The sequence below is a fragment of the Dama dama genome, chromosome 18, assembly GCF_033118175.1.
Source record: "Dama dama isolate Ldn47 chromosome 18, ASM3311817v1, whole genome shotgun sequence".
Taxonomy (NCBI): Eukaryota; Metazoa; Chordata; class Mammalia; order Artiodactyla; family Cervidae; genus Dama; species Dama dama.
This window is the reverse complement of record NC_083698.1, coordinates 23,313,067-23,331,528: the sequence shown is the minus strand read 5'-3', so window position 1 is coordinate 23,331,528 and position 18,462 is coordinate 23,313,067. Positions and strand designations below refer to the sequence as shown.

The 18,462-nt window shown below is 36.6% G+C and overlaps 1 protein-coding gene across 4 annotated transcripts in view; it reads left to right on the top strand.

Annotated features, from left to right (window-relative positions):
* The window catches only part of CRPPA (CDP-L-ribitol pyrophosphorylase A), a 338,948-nt gene that overhangs the window by 172,905 nt on the left and 147,581 nt on the right, over positions 1 to 18,462 (top strand). For all 4 annotated transcript variants that reach the window (XR_009696636.1, XM_061165011.1, XM_061165008.1 and 1 more), the window contains exons 7-8: positions 3,327 to 3,401; positions 3,865 to 3,957. Coding sequence is in view for 3 of the 4 variants with exons in the window: in XM_061165011.1 (XP_061020994.1) it covers positions 3,327 to 3,401; positions 3,865 to 3,957 (168 nt within the window). In the remaining variant the exon portion in view is untranslated. The remainder of the gene's footprint in view (positions 1 to 3,326; positions 3,402 to 3,864; positions 3,958 to 18,462) is intronic.

Below are 18,462 nucleotides of genomic sequence, written 5' to 3'. Positions count from 1 at the left end.
CCAGTTTGGTGTATACTAGTTATTCATGCCTTTAAAAATGTTTGGATACAGGAGAGACCCCTGAAAAATAATCTCCCTGTAATATCTAGAAGATGAAACTTCTTGAACAAATTCAGTGTTACACAGTGCAAGCTGTTTTCTTCTCTATTTTACCATGGCAGTATTTTGTTTTTGTCTTTTTTTTAAAACTAATGTTGTCTCTGAAATATCTACTCAAGAACTTTGAACAAAAATAAAATTTTTGAAATTTATGAGCCAAGTAATTTCTACAGCATAGCCAAGACCTCGAACCTTTTCTTCTCTTTCTCAAATACCTTGTCAAAATTAGGTAGAATTAAAGCTGAGTTCTACTGAAGAGGCAATGATCTTTGAGCTACGGAGTTTCAGGTTTTATTATGGAACAAGCATTGTATTCAACTAACTTTGCGTTTCTTTTATTAATCTTTTTCTGGTTCCTTTAGGTGCAAAGTTAGGTTGTTTATTTGAGGTTGTTCTTGCTTTTTGAAGTAGGCCTGCATTACTATAAGCGTCTCTCCTAAAACCACTTTCACTGTATCCCTTAGACTTTGGAATGTTGTCTTTCTATTTTCATTTGTTTTAGATTATTTTTTGATTTCTTCTTTGATTCTTTTCATTGACCCATTGATTGATTAGTACCTTTTGGTTTAGGCTTCACATTTTGTGGTTTCCCGCCCACCCCAGTTTTATTCTTATAATTGGTTTATAGTTTCATGCTGTTTGGGTCAGAAAACAATTAGTTTTTAATTTTTTGAGACTTGTTTTATGATCTAATGTGTGATCTACCTGGAAAATGTTCCATATGTACTTAAAAAGAATGTGTATTCTGCTGTTTGGGTGGTTGAAGGTCCATACATATCTATTTAAGTTTATATGGTCTATTGTGTCTTTAAGACCAATATTTCCTTACTGATATTCTGTCTGATCTAAATGTCAGTGTAAGTGGAGTGTTAAAGTCTATTATCATATTATTGTTTATATCTTCCTGTATATGTGTTAATATTTGCTTTATGTAATTAGGTGCCCCTTTGTTGGGCACATAGATATTTACAATGTTATATTCTCTTGCTGGATTGATCCCTTTATCTTTATATAATGACCTTCTTTGTCTCTTGTTACATTTTTTGTTTTAAAAATGTACATTTTGTTACATATTTTGTTGGACATGCATATTGCTACTTTGTGTGTGTCTGTGTGTGTCTTTAGATATGAAATGAGTCACTTGAAGGTGACCTATAGATAAGTTTTTTTTTAATGCTTTCAGTCACCCTCTGTCTTTTAATTGTAGCATTTAGTCCATTTAGATTGAAATGAGTATTGATTAGGTATATAATTACTGTCATTTTGTTGTTTTCTGATTGGGCTTGTAGTTCTTTATCTCTTTCTTCTCTTGTTCTTTTTTTTTCCCCTCTTGTTCTTTTTCCTTGTCGTTTGATGATGCTGTTTAGTGTTATGTTTGGATTCCGTTCTCTTTATTTTTTGTGTATCGGTAGAGATTTTTGGCTTCTGGTTACCGTGGTGGTTTAGGTGGTTTAGTTGCTAAGTCAGGTCTGACTCTTGTGACTCCATGCATGATAGCCCACCAGGCTCCCCCTGTCCATGGGACTTCCCAGGCAAGAATGCTGGAATGGGTTGCCATTTCTTTTTCCTGGGGATCTTCCTGACCCAGGGGTTGAACCTGGGTCTTTGCGTTGCAGGTTGGTTCTTTACTGACTGAGCCACGAGGGAAGCCTATGAGGTTCATGGTGGCTACCGTGAAATTCACATATGACAAACTATATATGTAGTAGTCTATTTTAAGCTAATGGTGGCCTAAGTCCATATTTATTCTAAAAGCACAGCATTTTATTCTTACCCATATTTTATGTTTTTGATGTTATATTTTATAATCTTTTTACTTTGAGTATCACTTAAATATTTTAGATACAGATGATTTTACTGCTTTTGTTTTTTAATCTTCATATTAGCTATATAGGTGGTTGATCTACTACCTTTTCTATATGTTTGCCTCATGGTGAGTTTTTCCTTCATAAATTTCTGGTTTCTAGCTATGGCATTTTACATTTAAAGAATTCCCTTTAACATTTCCTGTAAGGCCAGTTTTGTGGTGACAGACTGTTTTAGCTTTTGCTTGTAGAAAACTCTTATCTCTCTTTCGATTTTGAATCATAATCTTGTCAAGTAGAGTATTCTTGGTTGTAAGTTTTCCCCTTTCTATAATTTGAATATATCATGTTAGTTGCTTCTGGGGCTATAAATTTCAGCTGAAAAAAAATAGCTGCTAGTCTTATGAAGCTTCTCTTGTATATAACTAATTGTTTTTCTCTTGCTGATTTTCAGATTCTCTATCTTTGAGTTTTGTCATTTTAATTGTAACGTGTCTTGGTATACATCTCTTTGGATTCATTTTGTTTGGTACTTTCTATACTTCCTGGACATGGATATCTGTTTTCTTCCCCAGAGTTAGGAAGTTTTCAGACATTGTTTTCTCAAGCCAAGTGTGATGGCAGCCATCTTCCTGGTGCAGGCCCCTCTGCCCCAGGCTGGGGAATGCAGCCTGGGGCTCAGACTCCAAGCTCCTCAGGGGGCCTTCGTGTTCGCAGTGTTCCTCTTGCATATGGAGTGAGGCGCCAGGATGGGGGTTCTGACTAGACTGCCCCTCTGCCTGGCCCCACCTGGCTTGATGCAGCCTTTTCTTCATATCCTTGGTCATAGAAAGTCTGTTCTGCTAATGTTCAAGTCGTTTTCAGAGATAATTATTCTGTATGTAGCTGTAGTTTTGGTCTTTCATGGGAGGGTGAGCTCAGGGTCTTCCTATTCTGACCCTCAGAAGAAGCCGTCTTACGATACAATCTTTTGTTGCTTTCCCTGTTTATAGTCATTCCATATTTAGTGAAATCTCTTCTTTGTAACTGTCGTATTTAACACGCTTCCAGAATCCTTTAACAAATCTCATATAACCAACTTTTAAATTTTATTCAGTTGTTTTCTGCAGTATATTTTTATATTAAAAAAAGCCAGACTATTTACCTAGTCCTGAATATATCTTGAGCTTTTTCTGCTTCTTTTTATCTAAAACGATTTCCCATATCCTTATTTGCTATAATAATATTAACTATTTATGGACTATTTCAAATGCTCTTTTTTTTTTTAGCCTCAGAAACTTAAGTTCAAATTATTTTGTTTTTATATATGGTCCTTGGCTTTATATGCCTGTAGAAATTTTGTGTTCATAAAGTTGTTTATCTTCATGTTTGGTTTTCTGTATAGTTTGTAAACTCTTTTTTCCTGTGTGTTCTTTCTCCTAGCATGTAAAAGTCATATCTGGCCAAGATCTTCAGCAAATCATCTTAGAGCAATGCTACAGCTTTGTTTGTGTGAATGTAAGTAGTAAATACAAGTGATTGAAAGTACTTGAGAATTTGTGTGAATGTAATGTGGAAGAGTACTTAGTTTTCTTGATTCTTAAATATTTGAATTTAAGACTTTGATAGGTGAGTTGTATTACTCAATATTTATTTCAAAATGTTATTTTTGTCTTTTGAAATAGGGAAATAGCGTTTTCTTACAACCTAGTTCCCATAATGAAAAGAGAGTGATATTTCTTTAGACAGTATTTTCAAGTTTCTGATAAAAATTAGACAAAAAGACAGGTTTGAATTAATGAATTCTTTAAATTTTAATAGCTATAATCTTATGGGTATCAACATTGTTTGAAAATTTAAAATTAAGCTTGATAGATATTTTGAATGTTTAAATATTTAAAAGCTCTCCATTTTTCTCCTTGAATTAACTCTCGAGTCACTTAACTTCTTTTCACTTTCTTTTATTTTTCTGGTCTTTCAGGTTATGACCTCTGATTTTGAAGAAACCCAGAGGTTACTGAATATGCTGGAAGAGAGTAATCTTTCCATTTTATATCCTGTTGTGGTTATTTCAGTAAGTGAATTAACTCACTTTTCAAACTTATGCTTTTATTCTTTGAAATTGAACTTTTCTTCTTGACAAAATTTCATCCAATTGAAGAAATCCAACTAAACCTAAATGAAGAAATTCTTCTTGGTGGATTCCTGAATGTGCTTTCTTGCTCTGACTTCTCCAACTGCAGGTACTTAGAATTTCAATTATTTGGTTGAACTGACATGTTTGAAAAACAGTTTAATTCAACCTAGCAAAAACTTCATGTCTTTTCCGTCATTTGAATTGCAGAGTTTATTGCTAAGTTGACCAGTTGTTTGGATAATGTGAAGGAGCTTATTTTAGTGTATCATCAGAGTGATGTTAGAGAAGAAATCCCAAAGATAAAAAAAAACAATGGGGAAAAATCATATTGAATAAAATACTCTTACTTTCTTTCATCTTCTCTGTCCCACGGACAGCAAAAGTAGAATGAACAACCAATTCAAGAGAGAAGCCCTAGAAAAATGGCCCAGGAAAATTTGAGAGATCTTTTCTGTGAAAGACTAAAGCTCTGTGTTTAGTACAGAATTTACTTTTATTGGCTTTTAAAACTGTGTGGCAGAGAATTTCAGAGAGCAAAACCAAGAAGTAATAAAATTGGAGCCCATGCCTGAGGAACCAGCTGATAAGAATCTGCAGTCAGCAGCATTTTGCTGCGGGAAGAGATTCCAAACACAAAATTCTCAAAACAATTGCTTAGCAATTGCTGAATTCGAACACTCAGGCTTGTCCCATAGTGTGGGAATTTGCCTTTTGTTCGGTGAGATTATTAATACAGAATAAAGAAAATTTGCACTAAAATAAGTAGCTGTCAACAAAACTATGCATGTAGAAATCAATTAGCAATTGGGGGAAGTTTGATTATTTCCCAGGCCTGTTGTATTTGACTTCATGCCCTAAAGGTGAGTTCCATGATTGCTGCTGACTGGAAATCCAAATTCCTCATGTGACTGATTTTAGCAGAAATATGGATGTTTTCATTGAGATTTTTAGGAACATCATGAAGTGTTCCCAGTGCTGGAGGTCTCTAAGGCTTTATAGGATGGAGATAAAGTCAAAGTTCTGTTTGGCTCCCTGTTCGTCTCTCCAGGTTCACTTGCTTAGAAATTTCATTCATATCAACTCTTTGGCCAAACTCTTTTGTGATCTTATGGATTGTACCCCATCATGCTCCTTTGTCCATGAAATTTTCTAGACAAGAACACTGGGGTGGATTGGGATTTTCTCCTCCAGGGGATCTTCCTGACCCAAGGATCAAACCCGCATCTTCTGTGTCTCCTGCATTGGAAGGTGGATTCTTTACTTCTGAGCCACCTGGGAAGCCTCATTTATATCATGTTCCCAGATATTCTTCTAAAGAGTCAGAATGGTACTGTAAAGAGAGGAAAGGCTTAAATTCAGAATACCTCGTTTCTTTGGTCAAGTGACTTCACTTATCTGAGACTTGCTTTCCTCCTTTTAGAAATGAGGCTACTATGGCCATACTTATTAAATCATTGTCAGGGTTAAAATGATTAAATATAGTTCACGTTACAGTCCTGGGCCCTTGGCAGCCGTGCAGTGTTAGTTTCACTTAATAGCCTAGCTCCTGCTCTTTCCAATTTGGATGAGATGAATCAAAGCTCACTGCTGCTGCTCTAACCTGATTCCTGAGCTTCAGTTCTACATTGTTCATTTCATTAGGTACTTCCATTTGAGTACTTGACTATCCTCTCACAGCTACCGTATCAGATCTATCACAATACACATTCCGCATCAATTGACTTCTCTTAGGGGCAGTACAGTTGTGGCAGGTACTCAGGTGGGAATCTGCCATCACTGAATTTTCCTCTGCTCCTTTCTTCTGCCTCTCTTCATTAAATACACACACATACTCTTTCTCGCTCTCTCAAAGTTTCGAAATTGTTAATTCTTATAATTTATTGCTTCTCTTCTTTTCATAGCAATTTGTAAGGCCTCCTCAGACAACCATTTTACCTTTTTGCATTTCTTTTTCTTGGGGATGATCTTGATCCCTGCCTCCTGTACAATGTCACAATGGGCATCTGGTCCCATCACTTCATAGCAAGTAGATGGGGAAGCAATCAAGAGAGTGACAGACTTTATTTTTTGGGCTCCAAAATCACTGTAGACGGTGACTGCAGCCATGAAATTAAAAGACGCTCACTCCTTGGAAGAAAAGTTATAACCAACCTAGACAGCATATTAAAAAGCAGAGATATTACTTTGCCAACAAAGATCTGTCTAGTCAAAGGTATGGTTTTTCCAGGAGTCATGTATGGATGTGAGAGTTGGACTATAAAGAAAGCTGAGTGCTGAAGAATTGATGGCTTTGAACTGTGGTGTTGGAGAAGACTCTTGAGAGTCCCTTGGACTGCAAGGAGATCCAACCAGTCCATTCTAAAGGAAATCAGTCCTGAACATTGATTGGAAGGACTGGTGCTGAAGCTGAAACTCTAATACTTTGGCCACCTGATGCGAAGAACTGACATTTGAAAAGACCCTGATGCTGGGAAAGATTGAAGACAGGAGAAGGGGATGACAAAGGATGAGATGGTTGGGTGGCATCACTGACTCAATGAACATGAGTTTGGGTAAACTCCAGGAGTTGGTGATGGACAGGGAGGCCTGGCATACTGCAGTCCATGGAGTCGCAGAGTTGGACATGACTGAATGACTCTACTGAACTGAACTGAAAGTTTATTGCAACTAATATATCTCAATCTAAGTCCTTTGTAGTACTTACATAAGTATTTGAATTCAGTTTTCTGTTGACCTTTGTAAAGTTCCTTTTCATCCTTGTAAATGCCAGATAATTTTGGCTACCTAGCATTCTTTATCAAGCTAAGGGAAAAGATGGACAATCTTCTACTTAGGAAAGAAATGTCTATGAGAACTAGCTTTAGAATAGTATTTTTATAAGTCAGTGTACTATAAAAATTGTACAGTGTTCACTTTAAACAGGACAGTTGTCACTCTGTAATTAATATTTGCTTACCCACTATTTTCACATCGCATAGGTAGACTCAGCATGGTGATTTTAGGGTTATTATTAAATTTCATAGGAAAATGTCCCAAGAACACATCTAGAATCTGAATCCTGGGGTGGAACAAACCACTGGAAAGGTAAAGAATGCTGCCTTCTTTGAGAGCCAAGATGACTGTTTGAGAGTCACCAGATTTTTTAATTGTCCTGTGAATGATCGTGTAAAGGCTTCATCTGTTTTCCTTCTGATGCTTCTTTGCCTCCAAATTGTCAAAAGGCCACTTCAGTTTCCCTGTGACTTAAAATTTGGCAGAGCCATTCAAATATTCCCCAAATAGATATCAATTGCTGTGCAGAAAATATTATAGTTGTAAAAATAAAAGAGTCTATATATCTGGGGACAGAAATTTCACATTAGTGAGAAAAATATATACACACAGGTAGATACAGTGTGTGGGTATGTAAGTGTAAATATATCTGAAGACAGATATACATGTATATATGTAATTGAAAAGATATTATGTGAACCTTTTTTCTTTTTTTTCAATTACATATATATGTATTCTTGTTGTTGTTCAGTCTTTCAGTTACGTCCAGCTCTCTGCGACCCCATGGACTGCAGTATACCAGCCTTCCCAGTCCTTTACCATCTCCTGGAGTTTGCTCAAACTCATGTCCATTGAGTTGGTGATGCCATCCAACCATCTCATCCTCTGTCATCCCCTTCTCCTCCTGCCTTCAGTCTTTCCCACCATCAGGGTTTTTTCCAATAAGTCGATTCTTTGCATCAGGTGGCTGAAGTATTGGAGCTTCAACTTCAGCATCTGTCCTTCCAATGAATATTCAGGTTTGATTTCCTTTATGATTGACTGGTTTGATCTCCTTGCAGTCCAGGGAACTCTCAAGACTCTTCTCCAACACCGGAGTTCAAATGCATCAATATATGTATATATGTCTGCCAAAGATATTATATCAACCACCTTTTGGCTTCCATGGTGGCTCAATGGGTACAGAATCCGCCTGCAATGTAGGAGACACAGGAGATGTGGGTTTGATCCCTGGGTAAGGAAGGTCCCTTGGAGGAGGAAATGACAACCCCACTCCAGTATTTTTGCCTGGGAAATCCCATGGGCAGAGTAGCCTGGCAGCCTACAGTCCATGGGTCACAAGAGTTGGACATGACTCTGCAACTAATCCAGTGTTATGTGAACCAGGCAGCTCCGAGGCTATGGTGTGTCTACTTTGCTTCTGTCTGAATTACTTCTCCAGAAGATCAGACCAAGACAAAAAGTACCTTACTATGTTTTTTTTTTTTTCTCCCCCTATAAGGCATTTGTTAAGCACTCTTAAGTTCTAAGAAGAGTCCATTCCTTTGCTTCCCTCAACAGATAGATTTTATTCATTAGAAAATAAATGCAAAGTGACAATTAGAGTCATAGAAAAGTATCTCCGTTTTTATTCTGGGACAGTGCGATTCAGTGGTTATTGACACCATTGTAGAAAATGGCAACCCACTCTAGTATTCTTGCCTTGAAAATTCCATGGACAGAGGAGCCTGGTGGGCTACAGCCCCCAGGGTTGCAAAGAGGCAGAGATGACTCAGCGACTGAGCACAGAGCATGTTGTAAATGGTTACAGCCCTATTTTGTCTGGCTGAAATTTAGTACAGGGGTCCTTTTTCCTGTGCAAAGGTTTATCAACTTTGATTTTCAGTCCATCTGAAGAGGGGGAAACTTGGTAGGAATCAGCCAGATGAGAAGTAAAATTGTGGTTGAGTAGGTGTTTGTGAGGGTTTTTTCAACCAAGAGACTGTCTAGTTAAAGTTGTTTGCAGTGTTGTTATGTTTTACTGTATAGGGATGCATATTCAGAAGTGGAACTGAAGGTCATTTTAGCTGGGACATTTGTTTGGTGGAAACATTAGGTCATGTTCTCAGTGCTAAAAAACTGACATCAGACCTACAGTATTGATGAAGCCCGCACGTCTCTGCTGTTATATTCTTGTGTAGACACAGACAGTAATTTTGAAATTTTCTGTTAGCTGCCATTCAGTAGTCATCCAGAAGGTATATGTGACTTCCAGCTTCACTGGAGGGAGCTAACTACTAAAGGAGTAGATAGGCAATGGTGCAGGGTTCTAGGTATTTAGGACGATTAGGTTTTAGTTTTAGTTCTGCAGGAGTCTTGGGTTTTCAAAGATTAACTTCTCCCTGGCTTTTATGAAAGCAAAATGAGGTAGGGAATACTTAGTGTAGGAGGGTTTGGTTATTTAAGATAAACTGGCACAGGTAGAGGCCGCTGCTTTAAGATCTACGTAAAGAAAGGAACAAAGTTTTGGCATGAAGAGTAGGACAAGTAATTAAAATAATTTTGTCTTCTGATTTTAAAATTTAGGTTATGTTTACAAAAATAAACTTTTTTGAATGACCAGGTAAACATTTCTATGGTTATATGTTATGACTTCCTTCAAGGATATCTTGGAATATTTTCAGTTTTGTAAAAAGTATTTGTTACTGTTGTGTTCAAAATACATTTTTTGGACCATCTATTTGGTCATCCTTCCTATATTCATTTTATGTATTTTAAGTAGCCTAATTTTGCCAGGTTCTTAATTGTTGATGATGTTAAATATGATTTAGAGAGTTTAATCAATGTTAATTTGATCAACTTAGAAAACCCTTTGTTTTGGTAGGTATAACTTAATTGTAGTTATAGTGAATTATTAGAATTTTCCAAATTTCTATAGTCAACTGGAGACTGACAGATGGCACAAGAGGTGCTGGTGTTAAAGTGGGCAGAGACAGTTGGGTGGACCACTCTGCGTGAATTCTCAGGAAGTCTGTGCCTTAGGATGGCGTTGGTTAGCCTATGCCACCTTTCAGCTGTGAGCCCCTGGGAACACATATTTGGATAATAAGCACATCTTGTACTGGTCTACTCTCTACCTGAAAGAAAAAAGAAGTCTTTTCTAAACTAGAAACTGGTTGGCATGAAGGAATTTTAAAAATTTAGATCCCTTTCTGTGTTTTGTAACAAGAAGAAACTTGGGAACAGTTAAAAAAAAAAAAAAAAGCTTTCTTTCATAAAGTTGTGTAGGAATTGTGTTTAAGAATCCTTCTCAGATGTGATATCTGATGCTGTTTAGTCTATCACGTAAGTTATCAAGGGGCCAAGTTTTTTTTTATCCTTAGTTGACTGAAGTTTTTGTTAGCCTCTCTTTCTTGTGGTTACCAGGGAGTATAGTACTGGTCGTACCTTTTTCAGATTGCAGCTGTCAAGAGGGTCATCTGAAAGCTCTTTTTGGAATCATCCGAAACAGTAGCTTTCAACATGAGACATGTTCATTTCTCTGTTTTCTACTCCTATTTGCTTTTGTTCACCACTTACATAATTACAAATATTTAGAAAAGGCAATAAAATACATTTGCTAAAATTTATTATATTTATTAAAATTTACTATTTTAATAAAGTAGCAAACTAGTAAAAGGTAAAGTCACAACATTTCTGATATAAAAATCACTTCAAAAAAAAAAAAAAACCTACATAGGCTTTTACTTAAATTGTATAAGACACTAAAGTGCTAAGAGTCTGAATCGTAGCCTGAATCTGCTTAGAAATTGATGATCAGAGAGGTATGTTTTTCCCCAACAATGGAAAAGAGAGTTCAGGAGACAGAACTAACCAAAGCAATTTTCCATCCAAGTTTATGTAAAGCCAGTTGTGAAACTGTCAAAAAAATATTTTCCAGGTCCAAAAAGTAAAATAGAGATTCTGATTTATTTGGATCTGGTAAGATTTTCATAAAACATTCTTTTAATACCACTATCAGGTGAGATTACGTGCTCAGTCGTTTCAGTCGTGTGACTTTGCAAACCCATGGACTGCAGCCTGCCAGGCTCCTCTGTCCATGGGATTCTCCTGGCAGAAATACTGGAGTGGGTTACCATGCTCTTCTCCAAGGGATCTTCCCCACCCAGGAATCGAACCCAGGTCTCATGGCTCTCCTGCATTGCAAGCATATTCTTTACTGCTGAGCCACAGGGAAAGCCCCATCAGATGAGCTTGAGGACAGTATATTCTTACTTACTGCATAAACATAGCTGATCATGTAATAGGCACCAGAGAAATGTTTAATTTTTAAAAGCAGAAGAAAATTGGCTACAAATCTAAATGGAAATTCGAAATTGAGAAACCAAGCAAACTCTGTAATTTTACTTGATAAAACAGTTTATCACTTTCCACAGTAAAATGATTTTATGGTAATTATCTGGATGATTACTGTAGGACTCTACTTTCCTCTGACAATGTAGGCAGTCATTTTATTGGTGCTTTAGAAGAGATAGGAATCTTTTCATGAATTTATTTAAGCAAAAAACATAAATTCCCATATGGAATTTTAATGCTTTGAAAAACATAAATAAACTTTCAAAAGTGCCTAATTTAGTTCTGGTTCTCAGGAAGTAGCTTATTGACATAACAGATCAGAATACATGATCTTTAAAATACTTCAAAATGTTTAATATTTGAACATGTCAGCAAATAAAAAAAATAGAAAGCCAACATCAATCGACACTTGATACATTCACATCTGGGGAACTGTCACAGAGATGTAAATTGTTTCCAGAAGGTTCCACTCTCACCAGGGGCAAAGCCAGGAACAGAATCAATCCAATGTGCAGTTTATCATATACACTTGTTACTCTTATGCTCTCATGAATGTGTTAAATAATAAGACGGAAAAAGATTAAAAATACACATATACCCAAATATATGTGTGTAACGTTTCTTCCTAATAAAGAACAAATGACAATTGGAAAAATATATTGATTCCTTCTTTTAAATGCTAATGGTTTCTTACTTTAGCTTCACAGGGTACTGAGCCTTTATTGAAGTTAAGTTATAAAAATCTGTGATCTTGTTAAACTTCTTAACAGAAACAGAACCCATCATGTATGTTTTTCACTTTCACTTCTTGTTCTATATGTTTCATCCTGTTAACCCTACTACTACTAGACTAAGAAGATGTGAGATGTGTTTTTTGTTAAGAACATTTATTTTTGAGGTAAAATTCCTTACAAGACAAACAGAGAGAGCACTTCCTATTGTAATTCTTACTGCCTCCATATTGGGTTTACCTTTTACCAGGCACAGTTGACCTTTGAACAACATTGATTTGAACTGTGCAGGTCCACTCGTGCAGATTTGTTTCAGTAGTTAAGTGCTATAATACTGCTGCTGCTGCTGCTAAGTCACTTCAGCCGTGTCCGACTCCATGTGACCCCACAGACGGCAGCCCACCAGGCTCCCCCGTCCCTGGGATTCTCCAGGCAAGAACACTGGGGTGGGCTGCCATTGCCTTCTCCACACCATCCTAACTGGTTGAATGTGTGGGTGCTGAGGAACTGTGGGACAGAGGAGGAATCACATATTTGGAGTGATGACCATAAGTTATGTGTGGATTTTCAACTGTACACAGTGTTGGCACCCCTAACTCCCACATTTTTCAAGAATCAGCTATGTATGTTTCAGGTCTCTAATTTATTTATATTTATTTTTGAATGGATTTGTGTGTGTGTGAGTGAGTGCTTAATAGCCAATGAATAACCTAGGGATTCAGCCCAATTCCCCTTTCTACTCCTTTCTTAGTGAAAGTGTTAGTCACTCAACTGTGTCTGACTCTTTGCAACCCCATGGACTGTAGCCCGCCACGCTCCTCTTTCCATGGAACTCTCCAGGCAAGAATACTGGAATGAGTAGCCATTCCCTTTTCCAGGGGATCTTCCCAACCCAGGGATCAAACCCAGGTCTCCCACATTACAAGCAGATTCTTTACTCCTTTCTTAACCATGTTGCTCTTGTAGCCTTATGGATACCTTGATTTTTTTCCTTAGAAAGTTCTAACTTTATCATATGTTAAATGTTTATGATGTCATCACTTTAGGTACATTAAAGTTTTCTCTCTCAAGTTTATACATAGCTTTTATGGTAGAAGTGCAACCACTTCCACAGAATTCTTCAAATGTTTTCATTTGTTGTCTTTGTATATAGTAAGCCTTGGGTGTTTCCTGTCTAAATCAATAATAAAATCTAAATAAATACTAGTTTAAAATACCTTTAGAACCTTTTAGCAGTTTCAGTCATGACGGGATTCATGTCCAACACAAAGATGAGGAATGATGAAATCATTCTTGTAGGAGGTGTTGAATAGAAAGAATTGACTGTTTTTTTTAAGTTTTAGGAGATACTTGCTTCTGGCCAAATGGTTACTGGAAAGTTTGTGTTATGAGATATGGAAATTACCTAAGATTAATTGTGATGGACGTGTAACTGGTGTTGTATAAAGAACTGATTCTCACAGGACATACTTTCTTGTAGTCTTTCTTTTAATGAATAAAGGTTGTTTATTTTCAGATAAAATGATGTTCTAATGGATGTACAAATAGAATGAATTCCAGAGGATTTTTGCTTGGTTTTCTGATTAATATTTTTTTTAATTGATTAACTATGGGGTTTTGGAGTCACTATTTAACTACCTATTTTATGTAGTTTACTAAACTTGGTCAGATGAGCAAAGTTGTTTGTGAATTTATTTGGCGCTGCTATTCCAGTAAATGAGTTTATAGAATTTAACAAGAAATGCACAGGAGCAAAGTAAATGAAAGGAACCGCCTTTATTAAAAGAGTTACATGAATTTTATCTCTAGAAAAGGAAATGAAGAATTAGTTTGGTCATTCAGTTTTTCAAAAAATATGCCTGGGGATTTCTTTTATTAGATATGTGTATGTGTGTGTGTGTGTGTGCGCGCGCGCATGTCTGTACGCACTGGATTCTATTTTAAACAGTGGAAATGGCCTTTAGTTTATGTTATGCTATTTCTTTACAAAGATGGGACCAAATGTATTTCAGTATCATTTATTATTTTAAAATTACATGTTATGCTTCAGTAATTAATTATAAATTAACTAATACAGATGTTAATATGAACATAGCCAATCCTGGCTTTGTTTATAATATCTAAAATGATTTTACTTCATGGACAAATATAAATTATATTATTATAAGGGAGATGTTGAATAGAAAGAATTGACTTTTAAATTCTAGATTTTTGGCGTGGTAAAGAAGTGAACCTGGAGTGGTATTCAAGGTACAAGTATTAGATGAGTAAATAACATACCTATTGACCTTGCCAAGTTATTTCATGTCTCCGAACTTTAGGTCAGAATTTTTATTTGTAAAAAAGTGGAATGTGCTTGATTGCATCTAAGTAGTTTCTCTTCCTAAAAATATTGTCTATACTGCAGGATTTTATGACATCTTTTTACTTTTATGTGATCCACAGTGGATGTCTTTTACATAAAGATATGGTAGAGCAATTTTGGATGATTATAGTCACGTTAAATATGAATCAGGTGGTAGGATACTCCTTTTTTGAGCATTTATTGATCGCTTTGTACTTTAATCCTTATCACAAGACTCATGGAGTTTTAAAAATGGCTTCTCTTGTATTTGTCTCTCTCTTATTTATCTTCTTGTTCTCATTGTCTAGCTTTTTTAAAAAATTGAGTTAAGTCTAGCTCTTCCCTTTTTGCACTTACCCCTCTTTTTTTTGTCTCTTTAACAAGAGTTGCAAGATTAATTTTTCTCCCCATCTCCCTATCTCTCAAGAAATCTGTCCCTCCATGTGTAGCCCACTTCTGCCTGAAAGTGATTTCATAATCATTAGAACTCACACCAGTGCTGTTTCTTTAATTCATTTTAAATTTGCTTTAAGTGCTGTCCAGGTAGTGCTTCAGGGCTTCCCTGGCGGCTCAGTGGTAAAGAACCCACCTGCCAGGGCAGGAGCCGCCAGTTTGATTCATGGATTGGGAAGACCCCCTGGAAAAGGAGATGGCAGCCCACTCTAGCATTCTTGCCTGGAAAATTCCATGGACAGAGGAGCCTGGTGGGCTACAGTCTATGGGGTCACAAAGAGTCGAATGTGATTGAGTAACACTTTCACTTTTTTTCTTTAATAAGAAAGGCAGTGTAATCTCCAACTTTACGTCATGTGAAATTGAGTGAATAAAAGCAAAATAGGTGACATTAGAGAAGGATTTTTTGATTTGTTTCTGAAAGCTGAATAGGCAGATGATTTATCATGAATTTGTTGGCAGAAATAATTGGAAAGATTTCACTCATGTCCAAAAGCTTTCCAGGCATTTGTGTGTTGGTATTTTATATGTGTGTGTGTGTGTGTGTTTGTACAGAAGTTATTAATCCTAAAACTTACTTGAGAAGGCAGGCCACTTTTCTCCAAGGTATCCTTAATAGTGGAATTTTGATAGAATTCAGGGTATAGGCACAATTTAAAATATCTTTCATTTTATAATGTTTTTGCCAAGTCTTATAGAGTGTTTGTATGATGCATCATGCTTTTTTACAAAATTTTCTCTGTTTTAATGCTGTACATTCTGAGAAAAAGCAAAAACAATAAAACAAATTCTTGTGTGTGGGTTGCTTCATTAGACAGGAAGATGGTAAGAATATTCCCAAGCCTGTGCACTATTCCCTTGGGATAAAAGTCTATAGCTACCTACAAATAGAATACTTTGTCTGTTTTCTAGAAACTCAACTGTTCTTTTATTGAAAGAATGGAAAGATGATGGAGTCAGTGCAAAAAGTTTCTTGTTCCAAACATGCTTTGGCTTGAACACTACTTGTAGTAAGTTTATATGTGACCGTTTTGAAAAGTATAATATGATTCAATTTTCCAGGCACCACAGGTTTTATTTTATGTGATTTTGAATTTGATACTCACTCCAGCCAAATGCTGGGATGTTTTATCCACTGATACCTGCTAACGTAGAATGAACCAGTGTTGCCAAGATAATTCTAGTGTCAGTGATGGAAAATTCTTATTTTGGAATGACAGGATTGTTAAGTCTGCATGTCTCTTCTGAGTACTATGAGTATTATACCCATTTCTTGATCATTTCAGAAATAACTGTACCTGTCTTTTTGAAAAACTTAATGTGTTTATGGTAATAACTCAGTTCTTAGATTTTGGCTCAACCAGTGAGAATATAACTGATCTTGTGTTTCTTCTTCCCATTTGTAAGAAATGCAACACTCACTACATTTATAATTCTCAAAACCCAACTCTCACCCCAAATATGGCCTGTTAATACATATTATTAGTATAATTATGTTAATGTTAGTAATAACAGACACCTTGAATGTTTGAAACAATGAGTCACCATCCTTTTCTTTTTAAAATAAGTGATCCCATTTAATCTGCAGAGCAGTGCTAAGAGCTGATTATCACAGATGTTGTTGTCCTCAGTTCAAGAATAAGCTCTGTGCTCATTTCACTTTATCACATGACGTTTATCAGGGATGTCAACACTTGCCCTTTCAAGTAGCAATAGGTTGTTAAAGAAGCAAAGGATCTCAGAAATCGTTCAGTAGAGTGCTCTCATTTTACAAGAGATAATTGGGCCATTTTCTTTCCTTTGATGCAAAATCAGTTTTTTATATTAGGTGAGGCAGGTTTTTCTTGTAAAGTTTTAGTTGCTCAGTTGTGTCCAACTCTGTGACCCCATGAACTGTAGCCTGCCAGGCTCCTCTGTCCACGGAATTCTTCAGGCAAGAGTACTGGACCCCTGTGGTCTTGGTCGCAACCATTCCACTCTGCTGTGGTGCAAAAGCAGCCATAGACATACATACCGTAGATATTTGACAGAGATGTCAAAGAATGGGTGTGGCTGTGTTTCTGTACAGCTTCATTCACAGAAAACAGGCAGGAGGTTGGAGACCCATGGGCTATGGTTTCTTGAACTTTGGCTTATATTTTCAATCTGAAATGATCTATTTGCCACAGTTACTTAGTACCTTTATGAAAAATATCTGTTTGACCTTCTTTAATGGGGCTTCCCTGGTGGTGCTAGTGGTAAAGAATCCACCTGCCAATGCAGGAGATGTAAGAGATGGGGGTTTGATCCCTAGGTCAGGAAGATCCCCTGGAGGAGGGTACGGCAACCCACTCCAGTATTATTGCCTGGCAAATCCTATGGACAGAGGAACCTGGTGGGCTATGGTCCTTGGGATCATGGTCAGATACAATTGAGGTGACTTAACATGCATGGCTTTCTTTAATAGACATATACTCTCTGGGTCCGGTCACCAAGTCTTGTGATATAAAGTATTGCTTATGTGCCAATTCCTACGTTTTTGCATCTAATCTTCATTATTCCTCCATTTTGACAGGGATGTTTAAGTGTATGATGTTTAAAAAAGTTTGAATTCATCTTCTTCCCTCCAAGAACTGCCCCTCCCAAAAGTGTCTCTTTTGTTTTCAGTTTTGACCTCATCATAGCTAACATGGCAGATTTTGCTAATTGCAAATCTACAACATGACTCTCCTTGTCAGGAAGGAATTTTTTTCCCCTGTATCCTTACAGATTCTTTTGTCTGGTCTAATATTTGACACAAGACAGATTAACAGAAGGAAAAAAATTAATTTTTTATGTACAAGGGTCTCAAGAGTGATCAATGCAGGCTGTTGATATACCTTTTTAGATAAGGAAATAATAGTAATACATTTATGAAGAACTGACTAGATAAAGAAACAGTCTTGAGTACTAATTAGTGAAGACACTAAACAGAGTCTGTGGGCCCTGAATTCCCTATCTCTGGCCGTGAGAATGTCTCTACCTCCTGGTGCAGGGAAGGTAGCTTTCCCCTGGGAAATTGATTTCCCACTTTCAGGGGGACATGGAGGAGGCTCAGAGGGTCCTGTACCCATTGTTTCTCAAGTGACTTTAATTCATAACAGTCAGTATGTCACCGTGGTGTATTTTGGGGTGGCCTGCCCTGAACCCCATCATTATCTAAAGCTTCCAGACGCTGCTCATCCCCTCTTGGACAAAACTCAGTCAGATCATAAAGCCTTAGTCTGGTCTGGCTCTTGCTTGATTTTAGCATCCTGATTCTTCTTTCTTCACTGAGCAGTTTGCCCTCAGATAGCATGAACTATAGTTCTGTACGTGTACCTTGTCAGCCGACACGTCTCTGTTTACCCTGGTGAGTTTTTCTACCCGAGACACCATTTTTCTAGGGCTTCAGATGATTGAAACATAATACAGCAGTGACAGAATTATATCCTTAGAAGAAAATCAATCTTGTGAGATAATCTGAAAAAATGTTCATTTTATGATTTTTTAAATGTTTTAAAGTTATACTAGGTTTTTATATTGACTGCTTAAAATATGAGGTTCTTATTCCATTAATTTGATTTTTTTAAATAAGGAGCTGAAAAAAATGGTACAAAAATATAAAATGTTTACTGATAATATAAAACTCATTTACTTTTTAATTCATTGAATCATTAGAATTTTGAAACTTCTTGTATAGTTAATGTTTTAATGCAAAGTACTATTTTATTTTATTTACTACCACTTTTTAAATGTCATTATTTCCCAATTTACTAGCTTTGCTGCTAGTGGCCTGCAGACAGTCCT